Below are 14,689 nucleotides of genomic sequence, written 5' to 3' on the forward strand. Positions count from 1 at the left end.
GTGGAGAGGCCAGCAAGGCTCTGTGAGCAACAGCTCAATAGTCCCAGCAGGCAAAGACCACTGCAGGGTGTTTTGATGTGTGGACATAAACCCCAGCAGCTTGTTGACCAAGGAGAGATGTTTTGAGCAGAGAAACAGGGCAAGTTCCCTGCCCTTTGATTGCCTGGCACATCTTTAGGGGTGAGATTTAGGTACATCTACCTAAGAGAGTTGCCCCGGTTGGTAGTTGCAAACCTTAAGGCTGCAAGGCTGCAGCCAAAAGAAGGCTGCAAGTGCTCAGAGGAGGGAAAAGGCCAGAGACAAGAGGTGCTCCTGGCCACAGACAAATAAATGGCTTGCCAAGAACACAGGGCAAGCTAAGGAAAGAGACTGCTAGATGCAAATGAACATCTCCAGACGTTCCTGAACAACAAAGCCTGCCCAGACTGTGCTGGGCATGCCCAGGTACAGCATTCCACAGGGAAAGGGCTATGGATTGACCTACCTGTTTAGCTTGATTTGTAGCTGCAGCTGTCAAAACCTGCTGCACTGCCTGGGCTGCAGAGTGGGGGACAGATGACCTGCAAAAGACAAATAAAAGAGGCAGGCATGAAATGAATGATTAGGCTAAAAGAGGCCTTCTCACCTCTCAGAGCACAGCTTCCAGGAGCCTTTCACAATCCTCCCTCTATTAGGGATTCCACACACAACTCTAAAGGACCAAATCTGATTAGAGAATAAACCTCTTAAATGAATCAGCCCCACTCAACAAAGGGAGGCTGCAAACGTGGCTAAAGCCCCAGACTGAAGGGCTCAAGGCTCCCACACACTCTTGTCTCCAAAGAGCATTGCTATTTTACAGGGAGTTGATGGAAGAAGTCAGCAGGTAAAGGGATTACAACTTTATGCCTAGTGGATAACAAATTTAAGAAGCTTCCTTTCTAGTGTGGAGCTCAGACAAGTACATGAAGCCCTCTGAAATGCTGAGCAAGGAGGCAGAGCCTGGAAGCATTTCATGCTTTTGCAGTGTGGCATGGCCATGAATGAAGCCATGCTAAGAGCTGTGATCAATTAACTTAGCTCCTGTGTTGCAGGCTTGGCTACAAGAAGGCTGCACAAGAACTTTTCCTGAGGGTGTCTAGAGACACAACAAGGAGGAATGGATTGAAATTAAAGAGAGGTTTAGACTGGGTGTTAGGAACAAGTTCTGCACCATGAGGGTGCTGGAACACTGCAACAGAGTGCCCAGGGAGGTGGCTGAGGCCTTGTGCCTGGAGATATTCAAACTCAAGGCTCTGAGCAACCTGCTCTAGTGGAGGATGTCTCTGCTGAGTGCAGGGTGGGTTGGACTGGATGAGCTTTGGAAGTGCCATCCAACTCAAACCATTCTGTGATTCTATGACCTCAGCTGTGGAAAGAAAGGACTTTTTCCACCAAACCCCAGCCACAGGCCACCTGCCCAGCTGACAACAACTGCCAGCCATCATTCCTGCTCAGAAGCCATGGAGCATGCTGTGGTGGCAAAAGGCAGCCAGGGTGTCAGAAGAAGCACAAAACCCTGCTGCATTAACTTTGCTGGGTGACTGCTCTTGATCTGAGTGCTGAAGCTGGCTGGCAGGCACAGGGCACTCAGGCAGAATTTTCCAAGAGCACATTTTTATGAGGTCAGCTATAAATTAAGACTGTAAGAAGCCTTCAACATCTCGAGCTGGCTGTGTTCTGTAAACCAGGGAGATCAATCAATGCTGCCAGGCTAAAACTACTTGAAAGCAAGTTAGATCTTTAGCTGCAGCACAAGTGAGAGCCAATCTCAGGTCCCCTGTCTCGTGCTCATGTCTTTATCCAGGTACAGCCAGGGCTCTACTTTTCAGCCACAGTTTGGATGGAACAAAAGGGGTGGAGAATGCTTCCTGGCCCCACCACTGCTTTCAGCACTACTGCCCAAGCAGAGCTGTTTGAAAATGTTACTTTCCAAGGCTGCTGCATTGCCTTTCCCCCCTCATTTTATCACTTCTAGGGGAAGGAAAAATGAGAAGTTCCCAAACTGTTACACAATTAAAATACAGTAGAAAGCATGAAGTAAAATGCCAAGGTCAGTTGAGCACCACCACTGTGAGGCTGCTCCCTTTTGAGAAGCTGCTTCAACAGAGTTTTTTCACCTTCTCTCTTTGCAGTGAAGAGCACACACATGGATGGAAGTCAGAAGCAACGCTTGAGCAGCCTGGTCTAGTGGGAGGTGTCCCTGCCTATGGCAGAGGCTTGAAACTGGATGAGCTTCAAGGCCACTTCCAACCCAAACCATTCTATGACTCTATGAACAGAAATGGTCCCAGGAGCTGCAGGTACAGCTCCACACTCATGGGGATAAAGCATCACAGCTCCCTGTGGCCTCATCAGGAGCTGTACCTGAGTTTATTCTCCTTTAGGCACCTTTCTTCCCACCTTTCTCCAGATTTTTCAGTTGTGCCCTTGCCTCCCCAGCCCACAAAGGGCCAAGCACTGCTTTGGTCTTTAGAAAACAGCAAGGACTTCAAGCAAAGAGTTTCAAGGTCATGACAACACCATGGAAAGGACTAATGCTGTGGCTGGTGACAGAGCTGGGTGATAAGGCAGAAATCTCTGGAATGAGCTAAGCTGGTTGCTGTCTGCAGGAGGCAGAGCAGGAGGAAAGCCAAATGTTACAGCTCACCCAGGAGACATCTCCACAGAGCCAAGGTTAGATACCAGCAGACATCATTCCTAATTTACTGCTGAGGAGGAAGAGCCTTGCAGCACTTTTCCCAAAGTGATCAGCCCCAAAGGACACCAACAAGAGCTCTGCTTCAGTCAAAACAGCTGAGACAGACCTGCAGAAGGGTCAGAGCACAGCTCTCCACCTCTCAGGGGGCAAGTCTGAGGACAGACAGAAGCAGTATGACCCCAGCTCTGAGGACAGACAGAAGCAGCATGACCCCAGAGAAGGTTTTCTCTGTAATGGGTGATGGAAGTAGAAAGAAAAACATCTGGACAGCTTAAGGCCACAGAGTGCACTCAGTGCCTGAGGGCTGTACTGCCTCACAGCAGGAGGCAGAAGAGAGGCTGCAACTGGAGCGATCCCAGATCCACAGCAGCAGCAAAGCCACTGGATCTCCAAAAGGAAGCTGCTCTACAATGCATTCCCCAGGCTGAAGGAAAGGTGCCTAGCACTGATCTCATCACTTGCTCAGGACGAGGCATGAGCAAATCCTTGAATGACCTGGAAAGAAAAATCTCTCTCCCCTTCCTTCCACAAAGGCAGCACTGCTGCAGACGCATCCACTCGCGGTCTGGCAGTGTGCAGAACACCACTGCTGCTCCCCACAGGCTGACATCCTCCACTGCAGCTGCTGCTGAAGGCCACCAGAAAGAAGAGGAGCCCCCAGCTCACCCAATGACTGTGGAGACAGCTGGGGTCAGGGCACCAGTCTTGAGCTCTCGGACGTTCACCACCTGAGGAACGTTCTTCAGCGTGGATTCAGTCAAGGAGGTGCTCACAGCTTTAAGAAACAAAAAACAGACAAGGAAAGAGGTAAGCAGGAGCCCCACACCCAGCACTTCATTCCAGGTGGGGTCTCTGAGTTACTCCAGAAGGTCCACTCAAGTTTCTAGGAGCTGTGTGGGGTATCTGGCCCAGGACATTTGGTATCTCAGCCTTTAAGGACACTTCCGGCAGAGCTGGGACAGTTCTGGGACCTGACCAAATCTAACACCCTGGAGAACTTTCCTTTACCTCCCTTGTGACACCTGTGCAGTCACACTCTGGCCTCTGCCACAATGCATGTCACAAGGCCACCTTCTGCTCTTCTGGGGCAAGGAAAACAAAAGGAACCCAACGCTCCAACAGCAACTGAAGTTTGGCTTTCTGCACTGCTGCTGCAGCACTGGGCAAGCACTCAGGAATCTCCAAACCCAACAAAAGCTTAATCTGGGGAACCTTCCTCCTGCCAACTCTAAACCTTACAAGCAGACCCAAGACTCAACAGGGTCACCTTTGACTTTTCAGTATTAAACCTGCTTCATAATTCAGAGCTTTAATTGCCTGCTTCATAATGAGGAGTTATTAACAGAGGGCAGGGCCACTCTTTCTCTGCTCTGCAGCAGCTCCCTGTACACAGCTCCAAGGTCACAGCAGCATCTCCTGAGAGCCATGGGCAATTCTGCCACTGCACAGGTGAGAAGAGCCACAAAGAGAGCAGAGGAGGCAGCTTCTCAGGCATTGTGTGCTAGCAGCTCACAGGAAGACAAAGCAGCCCTGGGTAGCTCAAGAGTCACCAAATCAGTGTCATATTTTGAGTGATGATCTCCTGAGAGAGCACTGAATTCCTCTGCAAGCCACACTCAGCTGCTCAGGGGGCACCTGGGCACTCAGCCATCCTTTTACCTGGGGACTGGTTAGCCATCTGCCTCCTCAGAGCTGCAGCAGCAGCTGCCTGTGCTGCTGGAACAGTGACAGTGGGAGCAGGGGCCCCATGTTTCACAGTCTTTGTTGCAAGCATTGTGCTGTCTGCACCCTGGGGGATGATTCTGTTGGAAGATGAAGGCACTAAAAAAGAAAAATCAAAATATTATAAACCAGTAGTACAAACCCCCAAAATGACAGCCCAGAAAGGGCTCTACAGGACAGGGAGACCTGAAAGCTACAGCTGAAGTGTGGTTCCTCTAAGTACAGAGCTTCCTCCACACAGCCCTAACACAGCCCATCTCTGGCAGTTTCTGTATCACAGAACCACCAAGGTTGATCTTAAGATCAAGTCCAACCCTCTACCCATCACCTGACCACATCCCAGAGGGCCACATCTACTCCTTTCCTGAACAGCTCCAGAAATAGTGACTTCACCTCCTCCCTGGGCAGCCTGTTCCAATGCCTGACCACTCTTTCTTCTACATCCCAATGAATTTAGCAAGTTCCAGGAGCTGCCATTTCAAAGCAGGAGATGAGCTGCAGTTTGCTGTCATCTCATTTTTCTCTCTGACTAGAGAGAGAACAAAAACTTCTCTTGCACAAGGAGCACTGTATGGAAATACAGTCCTTAGAGTGACTCACTGGGATCAGAAGTCCCAACCCTGGCCACCCCAAATGCAGCAGAGTGCTTCAGTCTTCTGAGCTCTGGGTATGGTCTTAAGAAACAAAGGCATACACTTAAGGCAAATCACTAAAGCAAGACAAAATGCTCCTGATGGTCACTGCCACCTGAAAGAAGCAGGCTGCCAGAAAACCACAGCCAACGAGCCAGGACACGGCAGTGCTTTTAGCTGAAGTCCATCAGGATCCAATGTCACTCTAACTGCATCTGGAGACCTGGCAGCATCAACCTGCAGCTGCAATCTCATCTCTCCAGGACCCAGAGCACTGGCAGTGGACACAGGTAAGAAGACCACAAGCAAAATAGAAGAGAGACTGCAAAGACAACTCACACAAATTGCCCAGGGAGAGCTGCTGCTTCCCAAGGGCTGGAGGCTGAGCCACCAAACCAGGCTGGACAGAGGGAGTGCGGACCACGGGAGCGTGCCGGGGGACTGGGGCTGGAGCAGCCTCTTCCTCCTGGTCCACTGCCTGAGAATCTTCATTCTCCAGAGACTGGGAAACGGAGGAGGTTGAGCTGACTTCATCCAAATCCTCATAGTATCTTGTAGACAGGAAGGCAGATCTGGACAAACTCGCTGCAGTGTCAGAAACAAAGCCATGGGGGGGAGGTTAAGGCCAGGGAAGTATCCAGCCTAACAGCCAAGACACAGACTCCCTCTTCTGGGCTGCTTTTGCCTTCATCCTGCATCGACAGGATTTCACCTCTTAGCTGCCAGGAGAGGCAGCCTCCAACAAGGTGATAACTGAAGGAAATCCTTACTGAGAGCAGATGGGAGAACAGGAAATGAGGAGGAGGGGTTGAGGAGTGAGAAATCAAAAGCTAAGGTCAGGACTGACTCCTACAGCAGCAAAGTCACCCTCCTGGAACGCATTTCAGGCCTGCAGGGTGACTAAAAGCTTTACCTGGAGCTGTTGATCTAATTGGTGGAGTTTTCCTCTTGGCTAGGAAGTTCCTCAGCTGTGTCTGCTTCACAGGGGATAATTTAGCTGGAAAAGCCAAAGAGTTCTCAGTCTACAATCAAACTGCAAGTCAGACCCAGAAGTAATTCACATCCCTGATGGGAATGCCAAGGAGAAAGAACAAATTACCAGGTACTTTAGGCAGAGGTCTGGCATGAGACTCCAGGGTGGTTTTCATCAAGGCACTGCGAAGGCTTTCAAGGTCATTGTCAAAACTGGGACAAGACAGAGCAAGGAAAAAGGAACCATCAGCAGGAGAAAGAAACCAACCCCAGCAGGAACAAAAAGGAGGCCAAAGGAGCCACCAGAGCCATTGGTTTCTCTGGAAGATCAGCTGGCTCCTCTAGATGCTGTGCTGTTTAAACACATGCATCTCTAATTCCCTTGGAAGCTCTAAGAGCCATTCTCCTCTTCCCCTGACCTCAGACAAGCAGCCTGGAGGCTCCATGAGGCTCTTTACTATAGAGGATATAAAGAGGAAATTTCTGATAAGCATCAGTGAGTCACAGAACATAACCAAAGAGCTTCTCTATTTCCCTTCCAGCCCAAACCATTCTGTGGTTCTGTCTCGAGAAGGACAGATCTAGACTGGAGATTAGGAAGAGATTCCTCACAGTGAGGGCAGTGAGACTCTGGAACAGGCTGCCCAGGGAGGCTGTGGATGCCTCCTCCCTGGAGGTGTTCAAGGCCAGGTTGGATGAGGCTCTAAGCAACGTGGCCTAGTGGAAGGTGTCTCTGCACATGGCAAAGGATCATAGCATCACAGAATGTCAGGGGCTGGAAGAGACCTCAAAAGCTCCTCTGGTCCAACCCCCTGCCAGAGCAGGATCACATCACACAGGAACACATCCAGATGGTTCTTGAATTATCTCCAGAGGGAGACTCCACAGCCTCCCTGGGCAGCCTGTGCCAGGGCTCTGCCACCCTCACAGGGAAAAATATTCTTGCTCAGGTTCACATGGAGCCTCTTATGTCTCAAAGAGGTCTTTAAGATCACAGAATACAACCAATGAGCTTCTCCATTTCCCTTCCAACCCAAAGCAGTCTCTGATACTATCACCTAGGCACAGCTCAGCACCAGCCCACCCCACGCCCACAGCACATCGCTGGAGGATGAAGCCTCACACACTGCTGGAGGCAAGAGAGGAGCATTGGCACCTCTGAGGGCGTTTCCCATACCTTTGAGCACTGCTGAGAGAAGAGGTCTCAGCGGGAACACTCCACTGGGATGTCTGATTGTAGAGGCGGAGCTGCTGCAGGCTGTTGACCAGGTGGTTGAGCCTCTTCCGCTGCTGATTGATGATCTCTCTGTTGTTGGCCAGGGTGTTGAACAGAGTCTCTCGCTCAGGGACCATCAGACGCCTTGGGACAGCAGAAGGAGGACAGATAAGGATCATTCTAGAGACCTGCCCACAAGCTGAGAGCAGTCTACTGCTTCTACTTCAACTCCAGGAGGTCAGATGTGGTTTAGTTTGACCCCTTAAGCAGCTCAGATCATCACAAATGCTTTTCTCTGTTGGATATGCTGCAGGTTTATTCCTTTAGCTGACTGACTGCAAGATGTTTGAGTGATTGTCATTAGCTACCACCAAAGGATGCATTTGGTTTCTACAAAGCTTATTTTATAGTTGGTTTGGGGTTATCTTTTTGCTAGAAGCACTACTTAATTGTACACAGAGGGGCAGCCAGCTTGTAACATGCATGAAGCCAAACCTGTTGCTCTCATTAGCTGTCTCAGTCAAGCTTTATCCTGAGGCCTCTTGAAAAACCTCATCCAGTTGAATGGAAAATGGCTTTTCTCTGGGCAGCCTGTTCAAGCAGACAAGTTGTAGAGGCTCCAAGCCTGCAAGTGTTCAAAGCCAGGCTGGATGGGGCTTTGAGCAACCTGATTTAGGAGGTGTCCCTGCCCATGGCAGAGGGTTGAAACTGGATGATCTTTGAGGTCCCCCCAACTCAAACCATTCCATCACTCTCTTCCTCACAGCTGTCCTGCATTCCAGTTACTCACTTCTGCTTCCTCTTCTCTTCCAGGTGCCGATCCCACTCCAGGTCCAGGACATCATTCACATCCTGCACAGCAAACTTCACGTACTGGTGCAGGCGGCGGATCTCCTGCCACGCAAAGTGAAGTCAGCTTTTAACCCACTTCACAAACCTCACCTGCACTTCAAGAAGCTGCAGATCCTTTCAAGTTCATTCAGCCCGAGCCAGGCAGCACTTTCCCATATTCCTGCCTAGGAATTTTTAATCAGCACAACAGAAGCCAACACAGTGAAATCCTCTCAGCACTCAGGGAGCGCCACAGGGCTCAGCTTGGGAATTTCACCCCAGCTCTCAACTAGAAACAGCACAAAACATGGCAGAAAGGGGCTTACAAACATCAGGCACTACACAGAACCAGCCTCAGTTCAAACCTCTTTTCCACAAAGTTGAGTCATTTGCTTCTGTTTTACAGTGTTGAAACTTCTGACAATGAAAAGGTGATCAAAGCTCTGCAGGCTGTTCACAGGGCTCTGGGACAGCAGCCTGCACAAGCTATGACTCATGCAAGCACTCAACAAATGCTCACCGACTCCCACATCAAGGCAAGGCACTCACTGGAGTTTTATAGGTAGGAAAGAAAGAGCAAAGCACAGAGAGCAAAGCGACAAAGCCTCAGCCACAAACTTGCGTAAGTGGCACCACTGAGCCAGGGAGCTCTGGCTCCCGACCCTGCTCCCTAAACCAAACCAGGCCTTGCTCTCCTTGCTCTCACCCCTCCAGCCTGTTTGGCAGGGACACCTCTTGGTGTCTGCTCTCAAAATGGCAAGGGAAAGTGCAGCTGGGTTCAGCTCATCCCAACAGAATGCACACTTCAATGCAGAGAAAGAGCAGCCAAAGAACACAACTCGGGGGGGGGGGGTGTGTGTGTGGAAATCCACTGCAATTGTTCTCAAGATACAGCAGGAAATCCAACGTGAGAAACACAACCTGAAACCAGAGCCAGTCCTGCCCTGGGCTCAGTGCCACACAGCACAGGTTTCCTGCAACACCGAATCCTAGAACGGCTCAGGCTGGAAGGGACCTCAGAGGTCATCTGTTTCAATCCCCCTGCCACGGGCAGGGACCCCTCAATTAGACTGCTCATGGCCTGAAAGCTCTCTCTTTCCATCCCAATCCACCTGCACTTCTCTCCCACTCCACAACCCTTAAGAAAGGCAGATTGAGACTGGAGATGAGGAGGAAATTCTTTCCAGTGAGGGTGGGAAGGCACTGGGAACAGGTTGTCCAGGGAGGCTGTGGATGCCTCTTTCCTGGAGAATGTTTGAGGCCAGGCTGGATGAGGCCTTGAGCACCCTGGGCTGGTGGGAGGTGTCCCTGCCCATGGCAGGGGGTTGGAACTGGATGACCTTTAAGATCCCTTCCAACCCAAACCATCCCATGAATCCTCTCCTCATGATCCTCTCTCCAGAGCAGTGACACAAACAAACATTTCAAGATCATCATCATCATCTCTCTGAAGCCACAAGCATCAAGCTTCAAGTGTCAGAGGTAGAGAGGTCACAAAGCAGGCACACAACTAGCAGTGAATCAACCCACAGGATTCAGGGGAAGATCAGAGATCAGTCCTAAGAGAGATGAGTTCCAGTCAGCTGATTTCTAGTAACTGCCTGTAACAAAGAGGACATTCAGCTGTGCCTTCAGCCAGCAGGGCAAACTCCTGGAGGGGAACCTAGCAGTGCAGGAAAGATCAGAATCTGATCTGTAAGGCACATCCACTCCTTTTGCTTAGGGTTAAACAGCCCTCTCATCAGCAGAGCTGCAACAAAGAGTGCTCCACTCTTCCTTTCCTTCATCTCTCTGAAAGCCTCTTTATGTACTGCTGCTTATTTCCCTTTGTGCTCCAGCTTTTAGAGTATCATCTGGCTTTGTGCTCCACCAGCCACAAAATTAACCACACGATACTGCAAGTCACAATCAATCACCAGAGTGTTCCAGGAGGCACTTTCTGGAGATAAAGATAATTCCAAGAACTCTTCTACAAAGTGTTGGAAAAAAAAACAACCAAACAAAAACCAAACCACATTGTTCCCACTGAAACCCCTGAGCAAACACTCCAGGCTGGGAAGGAACAGGGGGGAAGAGTCACACAGGGCAGAGCTGGGCCGCAGGTGATCTACTACCTTGGGTTTGGAATTGTCACTGCAAATGACACCACCACAGAGGGGCTCTAGTGGGAGCATTTTCAGCAGCCCTTGCAAACTCAAGCAAAACAAAGCTCAGGCAGTGGCACACAACAGCCTGTTTCATTTGAAGTAAAAGCCTGGAGTAGAAGCTGGTGGACATGCTTCATACCTGAAGCTGTGCTTCACTCTTGGGATCCAAAGGTTTCTTATAGAGCAAGTGTAAATACCCTGAGCCATGACTCTGATTATTCTGTTCTTTAGCCTCTTCCACCCCTGCAAATCCTTCCAGCAAGGCTGTCTTCAGAATGCTAATGTCTCCATGAAGTGACTACCAACAGAAACAGAAGAGAGGGACAAGGGTCAAAACAACATTTGCTCACTGTCACCTCTAGTTCAAGGACTTCCACAAGCAGCTGCCTGACAGCACCAACACAAACATCGTCCTCCCAGCAAAGCTGCACACTCAGGTCAGCTTTAGCAGGCTAGGCAGAGACAACAGGTGAGGAACTGCTGAGGAGCTAAGAAGTCTGAAGACTCAGTGCTCACCTCTGTGGTCTCTTTGATCTCCAAGAGGAAAGTGTGGAGATCATCTGACTCAGTCCTCAGCATCTTCATCTCCTCTGGAGTCCCAACTTGGAAACAGGCTTTGGAGCTCCGAGCCTTCAGCTCCTCCATCTCCCTTTGGAAGTGTGCAATCTACAAAGGTAAGCAAGAAGAAAGTGCAGCCCCTGAGACCCACACACACACACCAGGGCCTAGAACAAAGAGAGTAGCTCTGGGACAATGTTTCTACTACAAGACAGATGCCTGTCAGCCTGCAGCCAGAGCAGGAAATGCTTCTGGAATATTAACGGGAAAGAGCACTCAGCTTTTCCAGCACAGCAACTGCAATCAGAGAGGACTGACCAGGACACCAGTGGCAATCACAAACCAGGCTGATTATTTTGGGGAAGGAAATGCCATTCCCATTCCATGTCTACTGCCAGAGACCATCAGAACACAGAGTGAAGCAAGCTGGTTGAAAAAAATCTCACCTCCTCTCCGATTCCTGCTATGACAGGGTCTGAATCCTTCCACTGGTGGGTCTGCTTCTCTAAAGCTGGGCTGGGAAGTGCTGATTTGCCCTGAAACAAAACAAAACAATGAAAAGAAAAATCCCACAGCAGTGTCAGGGAAAATCATACAACAGTTTGGGCGGGAAGGGACCTCCAAAAGTCATCTAGTTCAACCCTGCTGCAGCCAGCAGGGACATCCTCCACTAGATCAGGTTGTCCCCCTGGTTCAACCAGTCCTCATCCAGTCTGCTCTTAAACACTTCCAGGAAGGAGGCATCCACAGCCATAGTTTTGGTCCCAGAGATTTGCTGCTACTTTCACATTCAAAGCTAGGGAATCCTCTGACCTAACAAGTCACTCTCCAAGGAAGTCCAGCAATTCATGGGCCATGTACCACATTCATCCTCTGAAGAACCCACTCAAGCCCCCATTACCTGAGCAGAGCTTGGTTTTGCTGCAGAAGGGGTGATTTTGGCTGACTTCTGTGCCATAGCAGCTGCAGGTGTACTCTGAGCAGGACGTGTCACTAGGACATCAAAGGAGGAGCAGTGATGGATCAGTTTATACACAGCTTGAGAAATCAGGCTGTAGCCAGCCACAGCCATAACTACCACTCTCTGTGGGTCCCAGTGCAGTAGTGGTGTGGGCCCCAGTGCAAGAACAGACCTTCTTTAGCTGCTGGTCTACTCCCATCCCATCCCCCTGCTGGCAACAGCCCCTCTCCAACACCCGGTTTTACCCTTACTGAAGGGCCTGAAGGCTCCCAGCCTCATCATCATTACAGATGGGATATTACTCTGCTAACAAACCACTGCTATCTCATTTCAACTCATTTGTGGCCATCTTTAATCACTCCAGATGCCAGACAAGGCACTGGTTTGTGAGACTGCCCAGAAGCATTCACAGTCTGAGCAGAGAAAATGCCAGAAGTGGTGGATGAGCTTCAGAAGCTGAGTCTACTCACTCCACATATGGCCCTCTGGGGAAGACAAATAGAAAAGCTTCTCAGCCTGACTGCTAAGTCCATCACACCATCACAGTGTGCAAATCAGGAGGTCTGCTGCAGCAGGAAAAGCAGCAGGGAAAAGAAGAAGCCAAATGTAGCTCACCATGTCCCAAAACCTTCACACTGTCATTCACAGTGCATTAGCCTCAACAACAGGCATTAGAATCTTACCTGTGGCAGGTGCAGGGCTTGAAGCCTTCAGTGCCATGGTAGTAGAGGCTGTAAGGGCTGTGGACTGGCTCGAAGGACTTCCAGCAGTAGCTTTGGAAGTGGTTGAGAATGAAAACACTGTGGCAGTGCACTGACCACTGCTGCTGGCAGGAGAAGAGGTTTCCACAGCAGCGAACCTGCAAGGGATAGCAGAACACCCTCAAGCTCCGAGCTGAGCCTGGCTGCTTCCCTCCCCCCAAAACGAAACACTGAGTTCTAACCAACTGGCATCCTCTGGGATCAGCAACAACTCAGGCTCCACATGAAAAGAAAATACACAAGTTTAACTTGTGGAGCCGATGGGAAGGAGCCACTCAGCATCATCTCCTGCCTGTGTGGAAGCTTAAGGACGGCTACCACAGAGCCACTCAGTGAGCAAGAAGTTTAATGACAGCAAAAAGTCTCCTGCTTCAAAATGCACCAAAGCACCAAGTGCAGCAGATCTGAGCTGCCCTTGGGTGTCACCCTTGCAGCAAGGCTCAAAGAGGCATTCTGCCAGAGGATAGGAATTTCTGTTCATCTCTAACCCAGCTCCCCAGACAACTAACAAGTGTAGCATTTGCTCTGCACACAAACTACCCAATTCAAAAAGCCATCAGAGCTACCATCAGAGCCTGCTGCTGTGAGGAGTTTTCTAATTAAAAAGAAACATCATTTGGACCAGCAGAAATGTCTGACAAAGCATTTACATGAAAACTGCTCCCCACAGAAACCAGCTCCAATTAACACAGCTCTGTTTTAAACCAGGCCAACAACAGAGAGTAAATCTCAGGAGCTGGAGGGGAGAAGGGAGCTATGAAATCAGAGACTGCTCCTCACTCGAGCCCATCCTGATCAGTATTGGTTTTCTTTTAGCCAGCAAGAAGCAGCTTTGAAGGTTTCAGATCCTGTATTTAGTGACCAAGCATCCATTTAACAACCTCAAGTCTGGCACTGAACAGGGGAGAGGAAAAGCAACCCAGCAGCTATGGCTGCAGCTACCTCTCAGCTCTGCCAGCAGCTCTGCAGGCTAGGGGCAAGGAACCCCCAACAAACACTCAAAGGAACTTGTAGCACCACCACACTGCACCAAACAGAAAGGAGTTCACATCTCAGTGCTCCCCGAGCGTCTTTAACCATGACTTGCATCAAACCAAGGCATGGAATTACTGTTTGATCCCCATGAGGCAACGACATGGAAACTCCTCTGTCTCTGGCAGCTTGGCAAGCACCCAGTCTGAGTCCTGGCATCATCTCTTTACTAATACTTCGCCTACAAACACAACCTGTAGCATGGGAAGCACTGAGGGTTTTCACAGCCAAGATAAAAGAGAGGCTTCCTCAGGGCCTTCCTGGGAGCACAGGGAACAGCTGCCAGGGCAAAATGCCAGGAACCATCCTCAGAACTACCACACTGCAGCAATTTAACAAGCATCCAGCCCCTGCATTAACCACAGCAGCTATTTACTTCTCACTGAGGTTCACTTTGACTGAAGAAGCTGAAGGGGAAAAAGATGTCTTCTGTGGAAGAGGTGTTGAGGAGAGTGGCAGCCCAGGTGAGCTGTCTGCAGCCGGTTTGAAGTTCATAGATCCAAAGGAAAAGGAGGTGGCAGCAGCTGTGGTGGTGGCTACAGAGGGAGCAGGAGTTGTGGATGCCTTAGGAGAAGCAGAGGAGAAGGAGAAGGTTGCTGCTGCAGTCAGACTGGGAGCCAGGGCTTGCGTGGAGGCGTCAGTGGCGAAGGGGTAAGGTGGAGGATCAGCGCCCGCGGGGCCAGGAGCCTTCACGGCTGCAGGCGCGAAGGAGAAAGCTGCTCCTGCTGCGGGAGGCTGGCTGGGGGCAGGAGCAGCAGCAGCAGGTCCTGTCTCAGGCTTCGGAGGAGTGGTTGGAGTTGTGGCAGCACTCCCTGTAGGAAGACAAATAGGGAAGGAGAGACTCACTTGGCTGCTCTGATGGATGGCAGAAGGTGTTTCCAGGCCAAACACCCTCTGCTGGGCACAGTTCAGCACTCCCTTGCTGGACAGGTGCTGGAGTGAAGAAAAGGAGTGGCAGAGCTCAACTTCCAGCTTCCAAACCCAGCAATGAGACAGAAACTGCCCAAGCCCAAGGCACAATCAATAGCACAGCCCAAGCAGATTGATGCTGCCTGGAATCTCCTGTGAAAAGGCTTCACCTCAGCCATTGATTCTGAGGAGGTTTCTGCCTCCTCAAATAAAAGATGCTGCCAGCACA

At 50.3% G+C, this 14,689-nt stretch overlaps 1 protein-coding gene across 3 annotated transcripts in view; it reads right to left on the bottom strand.

Moving 5' to 3' along the window:
• NUP214 (nucleoporin 214) overlaps positions 1–14,689 on the bottom strand; it is a 41,623-nt gene that overhangs the window by 16,526 nt on the left and 10,408 nt on the right. For 2 of the 3 annotated variants that reach the window (XM_064171049.1, XM_064171048.1), the window contains exons 12-25: positions 13,928–14,363; positions 12,442–12,617; positions 11,699–11,790; positions 11,244–11,333; positions 10,756–10,905; positions 10,379–10,537; positions 8,052–8,155; positions 7,223–7,405; positions 6,173–6,258; positions 5,987–6,070; positions 5,413–5,658; positions 4,379–4,540; positions 3,386–3,494; positions 485–560 (exon numbers count right to left, since the gene is read on the bottom strand). In XM_064171049.1, the coding sequence (XP_064027119.1) occupies positions 485–560; positions 3,386–3,494; positions 4,379–4,540; positions 5,413–5,658; positions 5,987–6,070; positions 6,173–6,258; positions 7,223–7,405; positions 8,052–8,155; positions 10,379–10,537; positions 10,756–10,905; positions 11,244–11,333; positions 11,699–11,790; positions 12,442–12,617; positions 13,928–14,363 (2,153 nt within the window). The remainder of the gene's footprint in view (positions 1–484; positions 561–3,385; positions 3,495–4,378; positions 4,541–5,412; positions 5,659–5,986; positions 6,071–6,172; positions 6,259–7,222; positions 7,406–8,051; positions 8,156–10,378; positions 10,538–10,755; positions 10,906–11,243; positions 11,334–11,698; positions 11,791–12,441; positions 12,618–13,927; positions 14,364–14,689) is intronic. The other variant, XM_064171050.1, reaches the window with a different exon arrangement.

The sequence above is a fragment of the Pogoniulus pusillus genome, chromosome 35 (genome assembly GCF_015220805.1).
Source record: "Pogoniulus pusillus isolate bPogPus1 chromosome 35, bPogPus1.pri, whole genome shotgun sequence".
In the NCBI taxonomy this organism is placed as follows: domain Eukaryota; kingdom Metazoa; phylum Chordata; class Aves; order Piciformes; family Lybiidae; genus Pogoniulus; species Pogoniulus pusillus.